We start from the raw sequence: 24,074 nt of genomic DNA on the forward strand, positions 1-24,074 counted from the left end.
ATCATTATAATTATGATGATGACCGTATGTTACATAAATGCAGCATCATCACAAAATAGACTCATGATGCATTTCTGTATGTCGTATTCTGCTCAAGTCACCAGATTTATTCTTTGTTAAGATGAAGACAATACATTTGTTCACATGTACTTGCTTATATATTTGAATAGCATATGTACATATACATTTGTACATTGACCTATATGGTACGAGGTAAATCAAAGAGCAAACAAGCAATCTTCGTACTAATCAGATCATCATAAACCGCGAACAATGAAGAGTCTATATATGAGCAATGCTAACTTAATAATTGTAGATTTTTGTAGTTTTCTTACCGAAAATGTAGCTGCAATCAAACGTGTATCTGTTAAATTCCACATATCGTTACATATCTTAAGTTAATCATATGTTCATGACAGAGAAAATACAAATATATATCCACGTAAATAAGACCAATTTAGTAAACTAATAACACTCAAATATGTACGTATATAGTTCATTTTGCGATAGGCGATATAATGTGTTTTCCTATATCAGAGACATAGATAACAGAGATAAGTAGCTCCTATATATACTCCATTGAAATATCACTCATGCCTATAAAAAAAGTGGAAAATTAGGCATTTTGTAGCAAACAAAACTTAATGGATGTACATATTATCCTTTAATATTATATACCATTTGAAAGGTAAATCTTTCATCTATGGCTGCATGTTAAAATATTGTTAACTTTCCATGCCTTTCACTTAGAAAAAACATGGCAGAACATACCCACTGAGCCAGTTTTTTTATCATATGAATAGTTTTGTAACAAAAAATATTAAGTAGTTCTCTTTAAAAAATGGTACAACATTTATTTAAATGGGAACTGTAAATATTTTTACCTGCAGCCATAGACAAATGCATAAGCTTTCAGAAAATGTATTATTTTACCGATTTTGATATCTGGTTAATGAGTTTTACTTGCTACAAGTTTTAAGTTTAGTAGGCAAGCGTGATATTTTAACTGGCTAGGAAGTAGCCTATCTCTGTTATCTATGTCTCTGCCTATATATACAATTAAGAATGCTTTTACTCATTTCACCGAATGAGTACATGGTATGTTGTAATTAAAGCGTATGATACAAGTTGGATTTATAAGCGTAAAATGTTAATCGATTTCCGAAAAGGAAATTCTGCAAAACAATACGGATCTCAAACACTGTCATTTGAAAACTTAATTCGATGTCTTTCACTGAGTGCTCGAACACCATATATGATGTGTTTAGAATAAAAAAAGTCTTCGTGCAAATTTCGGAAATTAAAAACTGAATTTGAACTTTAAAATTTGCATAAAAATGTACTCTTGTGTCTGTGTCAAGTATCATAATAAAGAATGGGTTTCCAGTGTTACAAAACACTCGACTTTTCAAGACAATCGAATGAAGTTGCCATGCTCTATGCACCTTCTTAACAAAAAAAATGTTTATTAATTATCATTTTAAAGGGACTCCGCTAATTTTTCGAGATAAATGTTCCATTTGATGTAGGTCTATATAAGTAACTTATGTGCATATTTTTAGAAAATTTTCATGATTATTATTCTAGTTGTGAATAATGAGTATATTTCTCAATTATCTTTTGCACATCTTTCTATTTTAAGTGGACCTGTTGTTCTATTTTTTAAAAAAAGAAATATGTTTTAGTCTTGTGTACCTCAGCGGAGTATCTATAATCCTGATTCTAAGAATGGATATGTTGTTACAATTATATGTTACCAATGAGTCCTGCCAAAGTGCTTTCTAAATAAAACATTATTTCCACCACAGAAATTAATGCATCTCAGTAGTCTACTCTCTGTTTACTAAACAATCGCAACTTTTCCGTCCTCTCCCTCAAACTTTGGAAAAAGAACAAATAGTGTTTAACACACTGATAATTTAATACCAACAGCAGCCAAAACATGGCAACAGTCAAGCTGTAGCTGTTTAAATCACTTGAAACAATTCTAGTACATGTGTATATTATTTTATTTATAATCTCTCTTATAAAAAGACAAGAAAAGCCCATATGGTTGTGAATTCATACATGTAGATATTAATTGTTGCCATTTCTTTTAACATATAATTCAAATTATTCAATTTGAGTTTTCTATGCCTCACTTTTGCCGCCACCTGTTCCAGAAATATTGAAAATGGACTTCCTGTAATGAATAAATTATTAGAGTTACAAGGTACATAAACTTATAAACACAAGCCTATCTTTATATTTCATATACATTTGTCTGTATTCTTTTTGAATCAAAGTATACATGCATAATTGCTAAAATAAAGACTCAATGCGCAGACAAATTGGTAACATACAATATATTATATTAATATGCAATGTAGTATTTGTCCCTTATTTTGTTCAATGAGAAGACCTAAAGCTAAATTATCTTCAGTCAGTCACTCTACTTGCTTCTTTAGAGCTGTATAAATCATTATCATAATTATTATAATATTTCATTATCAATGTGCAACAAGTATGGAAATGAGAGTTCTTGTAGAAACCGATTACAAATAATTACATATATATTGTAGTTACCTTTTTCCTGGGGTCCGAAGATGTTGATATTCTTCTTCATTTAAAATGTCATCTAATAATGACTCAAATTCTTCCTGTGTGTGACTGAAAATTTATTGAATATGTTATGCAACAAGAACTGGCAGTAAGAAAGCGTGCTCGACTATTCTCAATGCTTGATAGTAAAATAAGGGCCTGGATAATGTAAAATTTCTAAGCCATAATTCTGTCAAAATCCATGTAAGAGTAATATTGACCCTAGATAGTGACATCTTACTTTGCTCTCAAAATAGTGTGTGAATTTTCAAAATAGAAAGTAATAAATAATCCATAAAAAACATGAAAAACGTACAAAACGGCAAAATTGAAATAGTTTCAGGCTCGATTTGATTGAGCCTGTTCATGAACAGTAATGGAAAGTGCAAGTTACAGTCCACGCCCCCTAGCACCGGCTTACGTAGAATTCAACATAAAAACAACTCATTCCCGTTAGTAGTTTTGGAAATACCGAATTTCGTGCAAAAACTAAACGAAAGCGTGACGGTAGCCTGGGTGTGTATAGTACCTCTTCAAATAGCCAAGCTAAAATGCTCATCTGAACCTCTGAACACACGTTATACTATTGTCAAGTAAACTTTAAAATGCGTCAAATATATGCCAAGTTACACAGTACATGTTTGTCAAGTTGAACAATTTATTAACTAAAGTAAAATTTTATTTTACTGTTAAAGATTAGTCACGCATGAAACATACCAAATCAATGCCAAAAACTAGAAATGGCTTATGATATCTACCCTACATCATCACCTTCAGCCAATGACTTACAATGCCAAATGATTCCACGTCAGCAATAGTTAACACAGGGAGTAAATTATATGATATATGCTTATTGATACAGACTGTTTATTTTCAAATAATAAACCTTTTATATTTCGAAGACAGACTCAGTTCAACAGTTCCATCGCCTCTTCTGTGAAACGGGTTGGTGCTAGACAGCCTGCTTTCTTTCTGATGCATTTTCCCCGCCAAACATTTATTGTCGCAATTTGTCATCCTTTCGACAAAAGATACATATTTTATAAGTTTATAAATCTAAATCACTAATAGCTTCGGATATTGGCATGTTATCTTGAAACGTTTTTAAGTGTTTGAAATTAATATTTTTTCCAATAGGATTGCAGTATTTCAAATGAATCGTAACACATTTACTTTGGTAAATCGGCAAACTGTTAATCAGTCTAGTTAATCGACTGTTTATAAAAATAATTTAAAACACTACGCTGGTTAAAATTTATAAGTACGTATTTGCAAAATTTAATTGACTCCGACAAATTTACTAATATTTGTAAATAAGAGAAAGCACGCTTGGTTGCAAGGCATTTTGTTATGGTAAATTATTATTATATGTTATTGAAAAATCACTACAGAATATTTTGCAATAACATGTATAAATCAGACAATTTCGCACGGTCAGAATTTTGTAGCATTAATTGTATGCCGCCAGGTTCTGGTGATATAAAATTCTGATACTTTACAACACTACATCATTTGTACAAAAATTTTGTCACGGTTCAGAATGTCGCCAAATATCACAGGGTGAGAAAATGTGCAGCCTTACTGGGCCTCGAACACGGGAATACAGTTCCGTGGCACTAGTACTACCGACTGAGCTATCAGGCCGCTTACACATTTTTCTCCCCTAAATAGTGAGCAGTTCTGAACCGTGACATTTACATGTATATGTGCAATTAAATATACTGACCTTCGCGAGATCCCTCCAGGTGATATAACGCCATCTCCACGGGCAATATCAACAACATTCCTATCTTTAACTACGCATCTATTTCTAGGCACGAGACGTCGTATGCTGGTCGGAATGTCCAAGTTGGGTGACTCGACATCATCATAGTTGTCAGACCGTCTGAAATATTAAAATGTTTTGTTTTTGTCTTTAGATAAGTCACATTACAATTTGACAACGCTTCTTATCTTTAAATTAATATAAGAATAAAATTTGGATATCTTTCGAATAGAGAGATAACAATAAAATAGGTATAGTCAATGCTTATGTTAATGATAACTTTCGAGTTATCCTTCATGCCCTATCGGCAAATGGTTACCCTTGATAAGCTAGAAACAGTAACTCTCCAATGAATAATGAAGTTCAATGCAACTTTGACAGCATTTACAAACGCCGTTAAGCTCAATGGCAAACCTTTCTAATAGACAAAGAAATATATATTGAACAAACGAACCAGGCACAAACTTATTTTAGAATAACCTTACCAAAAGTTAATAAGAATTACCGCATTATTTCAATCGAATTGACCCTGAATTACACTTACTGGAACAAACAGCTTATGTTTTGTATTTTGGTATTGCAATCCCTTAAACTTTAATAAAATGAATGCTACATATTCAAAGCAGGGCAAGTCAAAGTAAGAAATTCAGCAGGCTAAAGATCAAAATGAAATGATTTCAATCGAGGTTTAGATAATATGCAAGTGTCTTACGAAGAAGTTGGACTAGTTGAAGCACTACTGCTGCTCGGTGACAACTTCGTTCTAACTTTCCGTGTTGGAATGTTGTAAACGGAGGATCTTCAATGTAGAAAATAGACAATTATTATTGTGTTAAGAGAAAATTGAATTGTATCATTAGTAAGAATTTATAGAATCGTGCAATTTGGTAAGAGATTATGGTGTTTTTATTGCCCACAAAACCATATCGTATATTATTTCACTTTAACAATACCGACGTGCATTATGGTTGTTTTGGCGCTCTTTTACGCCATGTTTTTAGCCAGCATGGGCATTGACGAAATTTGTTTGACGCCGTTTTCTGTTCCCTCGGCGCACAGTAACAAGTAAAGAGGGTAGGTGATTTTTTTTTGTTAGGTTATATGTCGCACCAACAAAATAGAGGTCATACAGCGACTTTCCAACTTTTCTGGTGGAGAAAGAACTCGGGTGCCCTTCCGTACATATTTCAGGCATAAGCGTGCACCTAAGTAGAATAACCGGCCTCACGTGAAAGAAGCCAATGTCTTAGGCGGGATTAGAATCCACAGCGGTGAAAGTTTAGTTGTTGAAATGAACGACCTTAAATCATTCATTTAGTTATGGACTCTCTAACATGATATAAGTATTATTATTTACAATACATTCAACTTATATTAATTTTTAAAAGACAACATGGGTAAACGACGACACAAAATAATATTGATAGCAATTGGAAGAAGGAAAATTTTTCCTTATTATAATTATTCACAATCTGGTATTTACCTAACGTTTTGCTGTCTATCATACAGCTTGCTGGAAACACCACGAGGTTTTAACTCTTGCCTGTAGATAATACAGGAATATAACCATTTCATTTATTATCATTTGTTTTCTAAAATTCACATGCTTATTTGTACTAGTGATATATAAGTGTATGTGTAGCTGAAAAATTCAAAGCATGAACAGATGGATTAAATAAGAGACACATAAGTCAATAGGAAACTTTCCTCTATGAGGCATATTGTTGTACAGCCGAAAAACAGAGAAATTCTATTACGTAACAATAATGCATGTTATTTACTTTTAGAATTGTTTTTTTTTTATTATTTAAAAAGACTGAAAGTTCAAAGAATGTGTGAAATATCAAATATGTTAAAGTTATAAATGTCTAATAGTTTAATAACAGATGTCAAATTAATAATTATGTAACTGGAAGATTAAATGTGTGTTTTCCTCTTTGTCCAATCAATTGTGCTAAAAGTTTTATAAATGTGAATTAAGCTGTCTGTACTTATTAAGATATTAAACCTTATGACTGATAAAATGTCCAGGTGATGATTGTTGTTATAAAGTCCATGTTGCTATGTTACTTTATTTTGTATTGAAACCTGATTGGTAATTTTGTTATTTAAGAAACAAAGATGTTAAAATTCTATTGGTCAGTGTAAAACGAATCCAATTTAGAAATTTAGAAAAGGAAAAAAAATTGGACAGTAAGAATTTAGATTTCCAAGTGATAACATTGTGGCTTTCCATTAGAAATATGTGTTACTGTTTTTAATATATACTTGATAACCTGTGCATATTTTATATATTATTTGTTGTATTCCACTGAGAAAGAAACATTTAATTAAAAAGGGACAGTGTGTTGTGATCCGATCCATCTGCACTAGAACTTTATAAATTAGTGCTGAAAAATACCCCTATTTCCAAGTTGAGTTGTAACTGTAATATAGAATACTTATTCAAGTACATACACATTCTTATATAAAATTCACAACGACATTTTTTAAACATACGAATCATCTCAGATTAGTACATTTTTTTTATGAACATTTACGTCGGTATATGCACATTTATTTTGCAGGCCATATAAAATCAATTAATTTAGTAGCGTTTCCGCTTTTAAACAAAACTATAGAAAGCCAATGTTGCTGTTCAACATGTGACAGTACCTTGTTCTAACATCAGCAGCATTCGTCCTTTCTGAATACAAATCTTTGACGCTTCTAATATTTCTACCCATTGAATGACGTGGAGACGTAATATACAACGTGCCACTGAAATATTGATAATTGTTTTTCATGAACCTTTTTCTCCTGAATATAAAATTATAGTTTGTATATTGCAGATACTCAATACCTTCTTCCATTTAATTAATGCATTCTTGAACTATATTATCTTCTTCAAAGATTCTTAAAGGTTCACGATACATTCAGATGGAACATCCCATATAAAATTTATATGTTAACACAAATGAATTACAAACAAAATATAACATGAATAAAATTATTCAGACATCACTTCTTTTTACATATTTTTTAACCTGTATGTTTCAAAACTTAGAACAAATGTCAATCAACAAAAGAAGTCATTTGTATCACCATATGTATTTGCATTTGCTATCTTTTGCATTACACATGATATGATACAAAAAACTGAATCTGGTCAGTTTGTACAAATGTAAAGGCTGGCCTGGTTCTATACTGGAAGTAAAGGCCACTTAGATATAAACTGTGTAAAGATCAATTTGTCTATATATAGGTTTTAAGTATGACACAAATGCCTTTTTTATACCTTCGATGTCGTTGATAGAGCATAAACACGGCAACAGACACAACCAATATCAGAGCAACGAACAACGCTCCAATTATAACTGATTCCACAGTGATAACGTCACTAACAGTGTCGCCTGGACAGTAGACGGAAATGGTAGCCGGAAGAAAAAAATCACAAAAGATAAATAATATTTAAGAATTATATAAACAAATTTGAAATTGAATATAGATGCAGACAATTAATGCTGAATATATGTTTAACAAAAGTGTAAGGTTTGAAGCAGTTTCTCAGAAAGAAATGGTCGAAAGAGACAGATACTAGTTTGCTTTATATATTTGGATTAAGATATATAGAATATTATAAATTTTACGGAACATAAAGATAATATCATTTAAATCAATCAGGAAAGTTTAAACCGAATAAATTTATTTAAAGGCCTATTATGCCCCAGAATTGTTTATTTTGTATTTCTCAAAAGCTTTTTATTTTTGGTGTCTTGTTATACTTTCCAAAACGTTAGTCATTTGCCAATTACCTAAACTATCTTTTGCTTCTGTTACATTTTGGCAAATAGTAAGTTTATGGTGATTTTGTATGGAAGTCAACATACTACTTTATTTACATTTTGCTTATTTTATGACGAATAATTTACATTCAGTGCTACTTTCTTCAGGTGATAAGCACGCTTTTATGCTTTAAAATCACATTTTATAAAACCAATATTTGCTCTTTCTTAAAAATGAAAAAAAAAACACTTTTCTGAGTAATAATGTATCTTAAATAAAAGCATGCAATCACTTACAGAAGCAAAATAATATTTATCAATCGCGTGCAAGAACATTAAAGATACCGATGCAGCTTATGAGGTCATTGTCCCGCTATATAAGCAATTCAATGATGATATTGTAACCTTCAAGGCGCGGAAAATCAGTTAAAAGTAAAAGAAAAGTCAAATTAAACGGATAAATTGGGTTGCAGTTGCTATATTGTAATGTTCAATTCAACAAATTCATAAAATGATGCCCTAAAAAAAGGCTAAAATAATTCACCTTTTGTAGCCACTGTGGAAGTATTCTCTACGTGGACATAGCCATGGTCAGTTGTGTTATCATTTTCTGTAACAGCATTAGATGAGCCAAGTTTATGACTTTCTTGCGTTGTAGCCACATATGAAAGATGTTTTTGCTGGTCAACAGAAGAAGTAGATTTGGTAACAGATAATTTGTTATAGGTAATTGTGAAAGATCTCAGTGATGTTCCATGGATGTCCATCGTCTGATTGTGTGTAGCACTTGTAACCGGCCTCTTCATGTTCATAACAGTAGAAGTAAGCTTATCATTCAATGTCGTTATTGTTTCATTATGTTTGGTAGGGTTTGGTTTTTCAAAATGTGCTATCGGATTTTTAATGGTAGTTTTCCTGTTTTTGAAACTTGTTTCCGGTATGCTGGTAGGTGTATCTTTTGAAGCATCTAGCTTGGTACTTTTAGTTGTATCAATAGCAGTCGAAGTTATCATTTTGTCAGAATAATTTCCATGGGTATTTTGTATTGTTGGATCTCCGGTTGTTAAAGTTGTAGCGGGTGATATTGATTCTCTATGACTTGATGCTGCAAAATATGCGTGCTTTTGTTCAGTAGATATCTGATACGGAACATTAGATGTAGAAATATCATCAAATTTACCCTGATTCAAAGTACCTGCTGTTTTAAACCAATGGCTTGTTTGCGACACAGGGGATGGTGAGGATGTAATTAACCCGTGTTTTATTAAAGATGCAATCATTGACGGGGTTGTAGATACAGAATACTTTATTGGTGCTGAAGATTGAAGAAAAGCTGAATTTAGCCAGTTTTTTGTTGAACTTGCAATTTTTGGTGAGACTGTTTCTAACCAATTTTTTGTTGGAGATGAGGTATTTGAAAAGTTAGTTTGAAACAACGGGGATGAGGCTGAAGTATTTAAGGAAATTGTATTTAGCCAATGCTTTGTTGACGCAGTTGAATTAGGAAAGCCTGTCTTCAATCTATGTCCATTTGAGGATACTGCCATGGAAGGCGCATATGCACGTGTAGTTTTAAACACATTTAAAACGGAGGGGTTTGTGGTTGTCACTAACCCTAAATGAGTGACAAAAGTGTCTATATATTTACCAGAGGGCCTGGTCGTTTTGAATGTTGTCAAGGTATTACTAGTTCCTGGCACTGGGTCAGTCTTTATGGTCGTTAGATCATTGCCAGTTTTATGTGTGCGATATGTACTTAAACGACTTACAGAAGTAGATGCTTTAATTTCATTTATTGCTTGAACATATCCAGTCGGTGCTTTAGATGATTCAGAAGGTCTATGTTTAGAACCTGAAGATTTAGTGGCATAAACAAACATGGTTGCAGCCATTGTTGAATTTGTATTTCCGTTTGTTTTCGATATCATATTATTGGTGTGTTGTAAAGGTTGCAGACTTGTAAGTTTATGTATTTGATTATGAGACAACTTAGATACGTTCTGATAAAGATTATAGTGCTTGCGTCTGGTAGTTAGTGTGACCGGAATATTTGGATGTCCCTGTATTCTAGTGACTGAAAATGAAGGTAAAATCGATGGCGAAGTAAAGAAGTATCGAAGAGGCGATAGATAAGATTTTGAATATCTACCGGTCTTTGATGTGGTAGTAAAACCGTCTTTGTTCATAGAAATGTTAGTATCCGTGTTGTCAACGCTACATGTATTGTTTTCACAATTAGTCTCGCAATATGTTCCTGTAAAACCACGATAGCAGATACACCGAGGGTAGGAGGAACCATTCACATTGAAACATTTACCGTTACGACATTCTGTTAAACATAGACTTGTTTCATATTCACATCTCGAACCGGTAAATCCACTTTCGCATATGCAGGTAAAACCATTTTTATTGACTGAACAATATCCATGGTAGCATGGGTTGTCGCGGCAAGGATCTGCTACAAGAATTTCACAGTTTTTCCCAGCATATCCTGTCGAACAGTTACAACTGTAACTATTTACGTGGTCTTTACATTTTCCATGCGAACAAGGCGAATCATTACAGTCATTAATATCAGTATCACAGGATAGACCTGTAAATCCTGGGAAACATTGACAGTAGGATCCGGATTCGTTCATCGCGCATGCGCCATAATGACAAATATGGCTGCTACATTCCGCTAGACTTTTGTTGATTTCACAATGTCGGCCAGTGTATGGGTCATTACAAATGCACGTGTAATCATTGATAAGATCTTTACACAAGCCATTGATACAAGGCGAACTGAAACATTCGTTTATATTATATTCACAGTTTGCTCCAGTAAACCCAGCGAAACAAGTGCACTGGTAACCGGATGTGCCTCCTGCAGGAACGCATGTTCCATTTATACACGGTTTTCTGTAACAATCACCCACGTACTCATTACATCTTTTACCACTGGTGCCATTTGGGCATATGCATTCAAAGGAATCTGCAGTTTCGACACAGTGACCGTTGAATAGGCATGGCGCACTTGCACAATTTACTGGTGCTGTGTAAAAACAAAGAATAAAGGTGATGAAAATGTTAAATGCAAGCCTATGTGAAAATGAATATAATATATATATATTTTTAAAAATGGTGTGCCATGTTTTGTCTTCGTTATATTTATTACGTTTTATTTACTAAATTACTATTTTCTATACGCTTGCAATTAAAATCTTACGGAGAGGACTACTAGAATTTTGAAGCTCTTGGTCCAATTCCTTTCTGCTTAAAAGTGTACATATGTAAATGCCTTGAATAAAAATATATTTAAACCAATAAGGGCTTTATTGTGTTATAGCATAAATTCAGATTGTACGTCAGGTTTTCGCTTCTTCTCATCTCAAACAAACACTTACAGAAGTCATATATTAATCTTGTAATCACTATATTTTGTTGCTGTACTATCTTTACGGCGATGCTCTTGTTTGACGGCGTAATTGACGAATGACGCATGTTATCACTTTTTACGCAAAACGATTCTACCATATTTTCAGCACGTTCGTCCCCATCAAATATAAACAACCCATCACTTCCGCTGATTATTTCTTTATTCGTGAAGAAGGCTTTGACATGCATGACAATCTTCATCCCAGGTGGCGCTATTATCTTCAAATGACAGGAAGTGTTGCCATGGTATGCATACGGATACATTTGGGAAGCTATTACACGAGGCTTATATTGCCAATGTAATGTTACGTTGCAAGGCCATCCTAAAAAAGAAATTGATTGTTAACACTTAAAAGACCATTCAATTATTTTAATTTTAGAAAAAAAAGCGAACAAATGCGCTATAAATTTAATAAAACATCAATTAGTTTACTCCATCGGAAAATGGAAACTATAAAATCCAAACTTACGTCCAGAATACTGGTAGAAATCGTAGAAGCTTGTCGTCTTAAAGTGGACGTTCTTACTTGCCACGTGACTACTCAGAGCGCACACGTGCAAGCTTGTGCTATACACAAAGGAATTACACGACAAGTCTGGAGCATTTATACACTCATAGGCACACTTTTCAGCCGAAATATTCGATATAATATTGTTGTACTTGTCTTGGCCGTCAAAAACCACGTGATTCTTCTTCATGTACAAATCTTGTACAGCTTGAAATAAATCAAAATAGACAAACAAAAAGTGTAAATAGCATACATAATATACATGTATATAAATGTACAAAAATATAAGCATTGTTAGCAAATATCGTTTCATTTTTTTTCTGAAATAAACAAAATAGTTGCTTGTTAATATTTGTGGAAGTAACCAAACAACAACGCGATTAAAGACTATATTATAGTGAGAAGTAGTGGACACCTTGTTTAAGCCAAAGCAAACCAGGCATAAGCAAAAGACAACACAATGGTGTGTAGCTAATAGAATTTAGTCCGCAGATGTGTTCATTCGGTACGTATATTACATAAAACTTTCAATGTATTTGCATGTATTTTTTTATACATGTACTCATTTGGGAACGTAGCTTTTGAGAGCTTGATATAAAATACAACTCACATTTTGAAAGCTCAAAATATGTTGTTCCTGAAGCCGTTTTAAGAGACTGGTAACCTTGACTATCTGTGGCCGCAGCTTTCTTCAGTAAAATACAATACCCAGTAGAGACGATATATTCAAAGGCCTTACACGTATCACCTCTGTCTGACCTTGTATTTCTTATTCCTCGTTCACTATTTCGGAGTTTTTCGTTAATGTAAGGGGCAAGATGATTCAATGTGCGGCGTCTAATGGTCACGTGATATGATTTCTTGAAACAGAGCTCTGCGCAAGCGTCGAGAGGAAGGTGACAGGGAGATCCGATTGTATGATTGGTGGAAGGGTACATGACGTCAGTGAATATTGCGAAATGCTGTAACTGACTATCTAGAAATAAAATAAAATATTTAGTGTATTAAGTAAAACAGCAGTATATATTTAATACAATTTACTTTTCTCTAGTCCACTGCTTTTAAGTCAACAAGTTGAGTTTCCAAAATCTTCACAGTGATTTGATTAGCATTGCTAAAATCACTGCCTTCACAAACTTTTCTTTTTAATGACAGAAAATGTTCTTTTCAAATGTCTTCCTCGCTTTTATCTAGTATTGATCTAGTTGCAATGATCACTCGTATTTTTTTCAAAACCTACCAATACAATGGGCGAATCAAGCCATGTAGGTCACATACAAATTTCACGTAATAACCTGAAAACAGCAAGTTATCATGTCAAATCTAGGTTAGTCTAGGTGAATGTGAAAGGAAATATGACAAATAAAACAACAGCGACATGAAGTGGTTGTACACTTGTTTCAAGCCAGCGAAATGGTTGCAAACTTGGCAAAATGGTTACCGAGTCATAACAATTTACATTTTCTCCAGGTAAGCTGGTTTGTATGTTATTTTGATTTTTTAATACATGCATGTATGCCCATGCATTAGACAAATGTTTTTGACACACTCGGTTTTAGGTTCAGCTTTCTAGTTTCTGATTTGACGTTATTAAAGATATAAATTGGTCATGCACATAGATTGACATTTTGGTCGTGTTGTCTACTCATTTATTCACATCTGTAAGTTTTAAAGTTCATCAAGCAAAACAGTTAAGCATATGTTTCTGTCAATACTGTATAAATGTTTTGATCTGCATGTCCCAAATAAAGTTAAATAGTGAATATAAGTAGCATGGAATGCAGAATTATGATTAATAGTGTATTTACCACGGATATGTAAATAAATGTTACAATCAATTAAGACAATAGAATTACTACCTTGAGCAAGCATTCTTGCTGCTTTTGCCGGTGATATGGCGAGTTGATAAAACATCAGTGAAACAAAAATTAAATCCATTGTGCGCGTTTTAATTTCCATCAGTTTTGGTATATTAGATTAGAACTAGATTATAAAATATATCTATCCACACAATAGATGGATTTTTTCATTGTGAACGTATTTTTGCGAGAAGTTATCAATTTTGTTTTCTTTTTCATACTTTCTTAAAGGCAGAATAAATAGATAACAGTTTCAATAATATTTAAATAATGGCAGGTGCATCGATGCTCTATTACGATAACTATAATTCTGTATTGATAAATATACCGATATTTGATATCAAATTTATTCTACACCAAGTCTGAACATTAACTTTAACTTTATAAACATATTACTATTTCGACAGGAACTTTCTTCGCATTTTCATGACACTTTTCATGATTCTAAAAAGAAAAAACGATCAAGGGGTCCATCTATAAAGTATTTTTGTGCTTTTATTCAAAAGTGCGCTACTGGTTAAAACCCCACAAAAAAGTTTGTCAGTGACATTCATAAGGGTCATATAGCCTTTCAATTACGTGTATGCCATAATGAACTATTGAATTCTTAGTGTATATCTTCAGGGTTTAATAATTATTTCTACTGCGTGACTAACGCAGTTACAGCTATTTTTGCATATTTTGACCTCTTTTTTTTCCTTGGATTATTAGTCCCGTTTGCAATATTTAATCTGAACACAGTTTAAAAAATTTCACGAATTTTAGGCATAATTAATGGGACTTCTTAAATTTCGATCACTTAGTCTCTGCCATTGTTTACATGTAATTAGAATAATTTATTTCAAAATGTTTGCGGTAAACGAAAATAAATCAGACGTCATTTTCCACCAATGGCTGTTGATTGGTTATCTCTTTGAAATGAGTAATGTATTTATTTACATACAGTACACATGTAATCTTGTATCATTCATTACATTTAAACGTTGTACATGCGTTACAGTATATTTGATGTAATACATTCGGAAAGGGATTTATATTGAATGATTTCATGTGAGTAAGTTTCATAGATTTATTTATTTCATGTTTTCCAACCATACATGTATGATTAAACGTATATTTCATCGATATTTACAGGAACATACAAGTATATACATTTATTTGTCTACAGATCGATCTATATATCTTCCTATTTTTGTACTCCTATGTAGATCTATGTCTATTTAAAACTAAACACTTAAAATATTTTCATATATCTCCCTTTAAAGAATATAATGTCAACAGTTTTACAGTGACCTAGATTAGTGTGCGTCCTACATTACGACCCGATTACAGATTGGCTAATCAGGGGTGTAGCTGTTTAAAGTGTTGTTTCTGCATTTCATGTTTGTATTAGAAACTGCTGTTAAAATTGTAAAAAAAAGCGTTTTCTAAGGCAAGGGTACAGTATTGATCAGGAGAAAATATAAACGCCTCCCCCTAGTATCACGTGCGCTTTAAATAGAAGGAAATATCGAGAAATACGCACACATTCCATATTCACTTAAACTTTGGATCGATTATTAATAGCATCAACACACGGGGTTATCTGATCTGTGAGAGGGAGCGTAGCCACCTTCAATAATTCAAATTGCTGAGTGTTTTGATGTTCTTTCTCTTTTCGATCACAAGGAAAACATAGAAACACTTTTTCTGTCGTCACAATATGAAACCTCAGAAAAAATGTAACCAATGTTTGAGCATCTAAACGCGACTTTTTCATTATCCCTTTCCCTGTCGTCACAATAATTAATGAAGTAAACGCCATAAAAATGTAGCCAGTCTACAGTCAGTGTGATAACTAAAACCTGCCACCAAGTTAAAGCACTGTGCATTTATTGGTACATACAATCTAACTCTGACACATTTTCAATAGAAAGGTCACCAAACTATATACATTTTGTGTATTACACAACAGATAACTTCCATAATGTTTTAAAGGCAAAATATGCCCCAGAAACGAATAAATGTTTACTTCTTAAGAAAGGGCAAACATTATGCTAATATTGGTTTTAAAGCATGCTACAATGTAGATATGTTTGTAGCCCGAAGAAAGTAGCACTGAGTTTAATATAAAATGATTTGTCTAACAAAAAAAGCAAACTATGTTAAAAAAGTAGTATTTCGACTTCCATACAAGTATGTATCTGTACAAAATGCCAAAAAGGCAACAGATAAAGAAGATGGTTCAGGTAATTGGTCAATGAGTTACTTTTTGGAAAATATAATAGTACACCAAAAATATAAAAGTACACCAAAAATAAAAAGCCCATTTGAGAATTAAAAATTATAAACATTCTGAGGCATAATGGGCCTTTAATTTTTTTTCTAGAACCATTCAATGTATATACGAAAGTTTGTGATGTATAAACATATTAGTAAAGCTTAGTACGATATACATGTAGAAACTGTTATTCCATACGATTATTTCAAGATTTATTATTTTTCATGTAACAACATATCATGCATGTAGGCAGAGAGATCCCAAATGGAAAGTCAATAAATTTAAAATGAGGTGATCAATTAGCCAAACCGTTTGTCTACAAGTTTACCTTTAAAGCCAATGCGTTAATTCTTTCTTAAAAAAAGCTATATAAACTATTACACTAAATAACTGTAAAACTGTTTTTCTTTCAACGACTGAAATCTGGTTTATAAATATAAAAAGCAGTTTGTACCCCTCTAATCACTATTATAAGTTTTATAAAAAAGTGATTTTTTTTTCAAATTTAAGAAAGATGGCCTCCACCTTTTCACCGTATATGGTAGTGGCGGCGTTTGATTTTGGTACAACATACAGCGGATATGCCTTCTCGTATCGCGATATGCCAACCCTTGTCCAGACAAACCAGGCCTGGGGCGACGGTAACACGAACTCGATGAAAACTCCCACATGTGTTCTGCTAACACCGGACCAGGAGTTCGATTCGTTTGGCTATGATGCGGAGAATAAGTATTACAGTCTAGCTGCGGAAAACTCGCACCATGGTTGGCTTTTGTTCCGCAGATTTAAGATGCTGTTACATAATGACGAGGTATACCATTTAATTTTATGTTAACTGGTGAAATATTGGGTCTTGTCTGCAAATAGAATCATTACGACACTCACAGTATAGCACTCGCGGTCACTGTGAGAAAAATCCAGAACATTTTGCTTAGGTGCCCGTTCGTGCCTGAAATTATGCACGAAGGTGCACCTCTGGTCTTCTTCCACCAGAAAAGCTTGAAAGTCGCAATATGACGGTGTTGTGGTGACTTGAAATCCATAAAAAGGTAAAAGAAAGAAAGAAAAAGAGAAAAAAATCTGAACTTGCTGTCCGTCTGCCATGCTTTTATCAACAGGTCATGCACGTAGTGTAGCCAATACTAGGCACAAAATACGGGACCGCATACATGTATATATCTAATGGGCATTTTTTATCTTATTGTAGAAAAAAAATTGTAATCTACCAATATGTAAAATGAATTATCTTTCTTGTAGAACATATATTATTTTTACTGTATTTTTACTTCTACATGTACAAAATTACATAATTTACATTATTTATTATCAGAACATTTCAAGAAAAACACTTGTCACGGACATCAATGGAGTTGCTTTACCTGCTGTAACAATTTTCACCATGGCGATTCGTTTTTTGAAGGACCATCTATTTAAATCTGCGGACCTCTTTACGAGCGGCTTTGTGACGGAGCGTGACGTCAAATATGTGCTTACTGTTCCTGCAATATGGACGGAAAAATCTAAAATGTTTATGCGGGAGGCGGCAGTAGAGGTATAAAGAATGTTTCAAGTCTTTAAATATTTTTGGAAACTCTTTTTTCCCGATTGAATTAGTTAATATATATATATTAAGTTGTTTTAGTTGGATTGTGTTGGAACGTAGCTTAAACACCCTGGAATCAACCAGTATACTAAGCAATAAGTGTAATATGTCTTGCTCACGGAAACAACGGATTGCTCCTGACAATTTTGAATCCACGCACAAGTGCACTCTTTAAATAGATTAATAGTCCTACGCGTTAACCACTGGGCCACCCCAAATGGCTCACGATACTCGCGACTAAGGTTATATACATGTATATAGCAAATAACTGCTGGTGCTCCTTGTACAGTAATTACCCCGATTTATACCAGTACATATAGGACTAAAGATCAGATAAAATATTTATAGGAGCTTTAATGAGGCTGTATACTAGTACACATTATTAGAGATAGAATACCTGGAACTTTTGGAGAATGTTGCAGATAAGATGACCTAAAGGCCCATTATGCCCTGAAATGCTTTTATTTCTCTTTTTATGTACTTTATATATAGTTTTCAAAATGATACTCATTGGCTATTACCCGAATCATCATTTTCGTCTTTTGCTTTTTTTTTGAAATCAGTACAGTTATAGTGATTGTCACTCAATTAGTATGGAAGCCATAATAATACTTTGTTTACTTTTCGCTATTTAAAAAATCACACTTAGCGATTTCTTTAGGTAAGAAAAAAAGAAAAATTGATATTCTGGGAAAGTGCATGTACTCTCCGTCTTGCACTACCGAGTTAAATTAAAGGAACTCCACTGATGTCCAAAAATCATATAAAACATATAATATTAACCCATAGATCAGCTAGGGCACTTAAACAGCAAAATATGCAATAGATTATGAAGAAATATACTCAGAAATAGATCAAAGATGGCATGTTGTGCTATTCTTTGTCCGATTTGAATGAAAAGCATTGCAACGCTTTTCAAATTTAGTGCTATTTTAAACGATTTATATACATGTATATATATTGAATAATTCTTCTGTAAAATCGGAGTAAGCTAATAACCTGAAATTTTGCACTCAAGTTATAAGTCTAGACTTACATCAAATGAAACAGTAATAACTAACAAGAGCTGTCACAGGAGACAGCGAAGCCCGACTAATAAAATACTGGACGCAGTAATGAGGACAAAACTATGAAAGAAAAATCAATTATGTATAATTATGTATTAAGTTATAGTAAAAAAATAACATTTGTTAACATTAATTCCAAGATCAAGGGGAATAATTCTAGAAATAGTCATGCTAGAGTTATGGACCTTGTCACACAACATTTGTGTAATGATAAGAAATATATATTTGAAGTTTGAAGTAGATACCTTAAAAAGTAAAGAAGTTATTATATTTCTTAAAGAAAATCCTAAGTTCAAAGAGAGATAAATCTGTAAATATTGCTTCAAGAGTTATGAACATTGTCACATAAAATGTATTTGATGATTAGGAATAAGTATTTGAAGTTTGAGGTAGATACCTTTAAAAATAAAAAAGTTATAATAAAAAATAACATTTTTCTAGTAAAAAAATCTAAGTTTATGGGGAGATAATTCTTGCAATATTGGTGCTAGAGTTATGAACCTTGTCACATAAGATGTGGATGATGATAACGTAAATATATTTGAAGTATGAAGTTGATCCCTTTAGAAATAAATAAGTAACAGTAAAAAATATAATATTTTTTATGGAAAATTCTAAGTTCAAAGGGAGATAAATCTGAAAATATTGGTGCTAGAGTTATGAACCTTGCTACATAAGATGGGGAGGATGATAACGTAAATATATTTGAAGTATGAGGTTGATCCCTTAAGAAATAAAGAAGAAACAGTAAGAAATAGCATTTTTTAAGAAAATTCTAAGTTCAAGGGGAGATAAATCTGAAAATATTGGTGCTAGAGTTATGAACCTTGCCACATAAGATGGGGAGGATGATAACGTAAATATATTTGAAGTATGAGGTTGATCCCTTAAGAAATAAAGAAGAAACAGTAAGAAATAGCATTTTTTAAGAAAATTCTAAGTTCAAGGGGAGATAAATCTGAAAATATTGGTGCTAGAGTTATGAACCTTGTCACATAAGATGGGGATGATGATAAGGTACATACATTTGAAGTATGAGGTTGATCCCTTATGAAATAAAGAAGTAACAGTAAAAAATAGTATTTTTTAAGGAAAATTCTAAGTTCAAGGGGAGATAAATCTGAAAATATTGGTGCTAGAGTTATGAACCTTGTCACATAAGATGTGGTTGATGATAAGGAACATATATTTGAAGTTTGAAGTTGATACCTTAAGAAATGACAAAGTTATAGTGAAAAATATTTTACTGCACCAAAACTTTAATCTAAAATCTGGACGCGGACGCCGACGCCGGGGCGAGTAGGACAGCTCTCCATATACTTCGTATAGTCGAGCTAAAAATGGTTTCCAGTCCTGTCTTGTAATAAAACCTCAGTGGAGTCCCTTTAAAAAAATAATGCGGTGGTTTTCTTCAAGGGTGCCTAATATGCAGGAGATACATGTCCTACCGCCTTGCAATGACTTGGCGTTTTGTGTTTTAGTGGGGATTTTACCACCTGATTGCTCTAAAGTATGTTCTAGGCCAAAGAAGATCCCGCGTTAAGAATGACTGGACTGTTGCGTTACAGTCATAACTATTATTTTTAGACAGAACTATAATCATTATAATTTACAAGCGTTATTCTTCTGAGGGTAACATATGACTGATGCATTGAATTCAAATATTTTTTTCAGGCAGGACTATCAGATTCACGACTCAGACTTTGCTCTGAACCGGAAGCGGCCTCCATCTATTGGCAGAGTGTAACAACCTTGTTTGCTAGAGCTGACCAGCCACCCGTATTAAAACCTTACATGGTTGTGGATTTAGGAGGTATATTATAAAATCTGGCTATGCTTATTTCTATGTTCCGTTGATTTGATATAGGTCTATATGAAAGTTTCATGATTTTCTATTGTTGACGACAATGGCGATGAATTTAGTAATACTAAGGTCATAATATCAAAAGATGCGAAAGATCTTTGAAAAAGAAGGTTTAATCGTTTGAAAATGTGTACGCTAAAGATAATTATCATTTCCACTGCGGCTCTTGGCCTTATAGTTGTCTGTCAAAAGACAAACCAGTATTGAACATTCTATTTAAAATAAATTTCTCTTCAAAATGATTTTTCAAAATAAATGCACTATCAAGATAAACTTATTTCTTAATACAAGTATATATAACTTACAAATTAGCCATAATCAGATTATTCTAATAATAAAAGTGTAAATTAGAAATTTAGCTATGTTTATATACCATGCCTTCCATATTAGACAACAGTTACAAACAATTCTCGTGTAAATGTACAAAAATGTTTAATTTAAAGTTCTATATATATGTTTTATGCGAATCGAATATCAAGCCCCATGCAAACGTACATAGAAGTTAATTGACACATTGTATTGTACTTCTATGTGTGTAATGTACGAATATTAGCTGTCATGTAATTGTATATAGATGTATTATTGATACATTGCAATTCTTTGTGTATTATATGTATAATAGGTTAAGTAACACGATGATTATAAAGGCTATGAATTTGTAAGTTTCAAATCATACACTGGTCTTACTTGTATCAAGTTTGAAGCATTATATGTGTTCAAAGTATAGTTTAGAAGTAACATTTGTTTTGTTTTGTTTGTATAATTTCGATATTTTGTGCCATATTTCTATTGCAATAAATCAAAACCATATAGCTTAGATTAGTAAATGTAATACAAAGACCAGTGTATGGAAGAGAATTAAAAGTATACTATGTAATAGATGCTGACAATGTCTCTCCCGTGATTGCAAGCCTAATACATACACGAAGTATTTCTTATTATTATATATTTGAATGTAGAATCTCTCAAAAAGTAAATAACTTGTAAATTAAATATATAATCAATGGTAACCATTATAATAATGAAAGATAAGAAATACTTGCAGTCACGTCATCTTGCTATGTAATTAGTTATTTACTAGTACTTATGCATACATGTTATTGTATATATTATGAATGCTTGTACATGACTCTTTTGAGAGTTAATTTGCAAAATAAAGATTCTTCTTCTATAAGTACAAACAATGACTATAGCTGTAATAAATACGTGAGTATCTTAAAGCCATTTATCATCATATAAATTGATTCATCATATTTTGCAGGGGGAACCGCGGACATGTACGTACATGAGAAATTGAGTGATCAAACTATTAAAGAACTGTATAAAGCAAGTGGAGGTCCATGGGGTGGTACCGTTGTCGACAAGAACTATATTGAATGGCTCACACAAATTGTTGGAAAAGACACAATGGAAAGATTTAAAACAGAAAAGATGATGGATTATTTCGATTTATTGAAGGACTTTGAAGCCAAAAAGAGAACCGTTACGCCTGAAAGCGAAGGCAAAATAGCATTTAAGTTTTATTCATCATTAAATCAACTATTTGAAGAGGAAAACGGATGTGGTATAGCAGATAAAATATCTGTGTTAGGTCTGACAAAGATGGTGTCTTTAAATGAGCGCGAAATTAACATAGACGCCTCCATCGTGAAGAGTTGGTTTGATGAACCTATCAAAAACATGATTGATCACGTGTTAAAAATTCTCGCGAGACCTGATATGGAAAGAGTTGGGAGTGTATTGCTTGTTGGTGGTTTTGGTGAAAGTAAAATCGTTCAAGAAGAAATGAGAAGACGAATTGCTGATAAGGAATTAATATTTCCAAATGAACCGAGTATGAGTGTGCTGAAAGGTGCGGTTCGTCTCGGACATCTTCCATCACTGGTGTCAGCAAGGGTAATTAGGGTTCGATCAGAACTTGCCAGTGAATAATTATCAACTTTATTGAAAGTCAGATGTGCATTTTTGTTATGAGTTTTTTAAAAAGGGAATTATGCTTCAGAAACAAATATATTTTTACTTTTTTAGAAAGGGGAAATATAAGTTTTACAACATTTAAATAAAAAATGGTTTTAGAGTATACAATGTAAAAGATGCTTGTTACCTGAAGAAAGTAGCACCTAGTTTGAAATAATTTGTCAGAAATGTAGCAAAATATAAACAAAGTAGTATTTTGACCTCAGTACAAAATTTGACTCTAAAATTGTACTAATTACCAAAAAGTGACAGAAGAAAAAGATGGTTCAGGTAATTGTGATGGCCAATGAGTAACTTTTTGGAAACTATAAAAATACATGTACATCGAAAATTTAAAAAACTCTTGAGAAATAAAAAATAAAAGCATTTCTCTGGCATAATGGGCCTTTTAGTCTTATGTTAGAAACACATTTAAGGTTTTTTATGTTGATTACACAACATTACATGTATACTCCTAAGTAGGGGGAAAAGCCTAGCTAATGATGGTATAACTTTCGGGCCATTCCTTTTGTATGAACATTGTAATTATGCTTAAGATAATACGTTAAATTCTGTTAATACATCATGTACAAATAAACAATAAAATATATATATGGGCTTTTATAAAGTATTTATCAGTGTGGCGCTTTAGTCGTAGACGTAATATTTCTACGAAAATTGTTCGACCAACCCTTCAAAGTATTCCCCTTCGACATGGATGCACTTTTCCAAGTGCCAAATCCAATCGGAAAATACTTTTCGGTAGGCCTCTTTGGGTATAGTGTTTAGACACTGGAAAAGCGCGCTGCCGACGGCGTGCCGAGATTTAAAACGACGACCTCTTATGTAGTTCTTGATGTAAGGATTCAACCAAAAATCGCATGGAGCAAGATCTGGGCTGTATGCAGGGTGTGGTAAAGTCTCAATGCTATTGTCGCTATGATATGACTTTACCACCACTGACTTGTGGGCAGGTGCGTTGTCATGCAGGAGTTTGATTCCGCGTACGCCGGTACGGGGACGGGCTGTAGTATAGTGACTAACAACAGCAGAAGAACTGAATCTCGATAAAAGATTCCGGTAACACTACTGTCTTATGGTATAGGAATTCGAGCCACCATTCCATGGCAATCAAAAAATAATGCATACATAATGCGTTTTGAGGTGCGAGCTCTACGGGCATTTTGGCGCCGTTCGTCATTTTCACCGACCCACACCTTATTTTTTTCTTTACCATCAGGCTCATAAAAATACATGTTTCATCACCAGTCAAAATTTTATACATACGGTTTTGGTCAGCATTTTTGTACCTATCGAGCAGCTGTGACGCAATTCGCACGCGCTCCCATTTTTGGTCCTCAGTGAGATGGTGGGGTATCCACCGGGCGCAAACCTTGCGTAACTTTAACACGCGAGTCAATATTTGGAAA

General features: G+C 33.1%; 3 protein-coding genes across 4 annotated transcripts; 1 reads left to right on the forward strand and 2 right to left on the reverse strand.

Moving 5' to 3' along the window:
- Nucleotides 1-2,048: 2,048 nt before the first annotated feature.
- LOC132729816 (uncharacterized) lies at nt 2,049-11,790 on the reverse strand. Its single transcript, XM_060715644.1, has 10 exons — nt 11,496-11,790; nt 8,654-11,143; nt 7,623-7,737; nt 7,001-7,105; nt 5,829-5,888; nt 5,058-5,144; nt 4,307-4,465; nt 3,467-3,598; nt 2,566-2,649; nt 2,049-2,182 (listed from the first exon to the last, which is right to left on the reverse strand). Exons 1-10 carry the CDS (start codon nt 11,788-11,790, stop codon nt 2,131-2,133), a joined length of 3,579 nt encoding a protein of 1,192 aa, XP_060571627.1. The 3' UTR covers nt 2,049-2,130.
- LOC132729801 (uncharacterized) lies at nt 11,788-13,005 on the reverse strand. Its single transcript, XM_060715623.1, has 2 exons — nt 12,646-13,005; nt 11,788-12,242 (listed from the first exon to the last, which is right to left on the reverse strand). Exons 1-2 carry the CDS (start codon nt 12,971-12,973, stop codon nt 11,956-11,958), a joined length of 615 nt encoding a protein of 204 aa, XP_060571606.1. The 5' UTR covers nt 12,974-13,005; the 3' UTR covers nt 11,788-11,955.
- A 1,800-nt stretch (nt 13,006-14,805) lies between these two features.
- On the forward strand, nt 14,806-23,275 carry LOC132729803 (heat shock 70 kDa protein 12B-like). 2 transcript variants are annotated; one of them, XM_060715625.1, is made up of 5 exons: nt 14,806-14,944; nt 16,665-16,965; nt 17,485-17,706; nt 20,499-20,637; nt 21,950-23,275. In XM_060715625.1, the coding sequence occupies exons 2-5, from the start codon at nt 16,669-16,671 to the stop codon at nt 22,618-22,620; spliced, it is 1,329 nt and encodes a 442-aa protein (XP_060571608.1). In that variant the 5' UTR covers nt 14,806-14,944; nt 16,665-16,668; the 3' UTR covers nt 22,621-23,275. The 2 variants fall into 2 exon arrangements, with proteins under 2 accessions (XP_060571608.1, XP_060571607.1); XM_060715624.1 differs by having other exon boundaries at nt 14,814-14,948.
- Nucleotides 23,276-24,074: the final 799 nt, after the last annotated feature.

Source organism: Ruditapes philippinarum, unplaced genomic scaffold, assembly GCF_026571515.1.
Source record: "Ruditapes philippinarum isolate M1 unplaced genomic scaffold, ASM2657151v2 ctg26_1_1_1_1, whole genome shotgun sequence".
Classification (NCBI taxonomy): domain Eukaryota; kingdom Metazoa; phylum Mollusca; class Bivalvia; order Venerida; family Veneridae; genus Ruditapes; species Ruditapes philippinarum.

Bases quoted from the DNA above. Each gene is read 5' to 3' on its own strand.
- LOC132729816 (XM_060715644.1), bottom strand. From the start codon at position 11,790: ATGTATCCGTATGCATACCATGGCAACACTTCCTGTCATTTGAAGATA. The intron at 7,738-8,653 runs GTGAATTATTTT...TCTACTGTCCAG, and splicing joins TTCCACAGTGGCTACAAAAG to GCGACACTGTTAGTGACGTT. The intron at 3,599-4,306 runs GTCAGTATATTT...TTTTGTCGAAAG, and splicing joins CCTGGAGGGATCTCGCGAAG to GATGACAAATTGCGACAATA.
- LOC132729801 (XM_060715623.1), bottom strand. From the start codon at position 12,973: ATGTACCCTTCCACCAATCATACAATCGGATCTCCCTGTCACCTTCCT. The intron at 12,243-12,645 runs GTGAGTTGTATT...ATTTATTTCAAG, and splicing joins ATATTTTGAGCTTTCAAAAT to CTGTACAAGATTTGTACATG.
- LOC132729803 (XM_060715624.1), top strand. The intron at 17,707-20,498 runs GTATAAAGAATG...TATTTTTTTCAG, and splicing joins TGCGGGAGGCGGCAGTAGAG to GCAGGACTATCAGATTCACG. The intron at 20,638-21,949 runs GTATATTATAAA...CATATTTTGCAG, and splicing joins CATGGTTGTGGATTTAGGAG to GGGGAACCGCGGACATGTAC.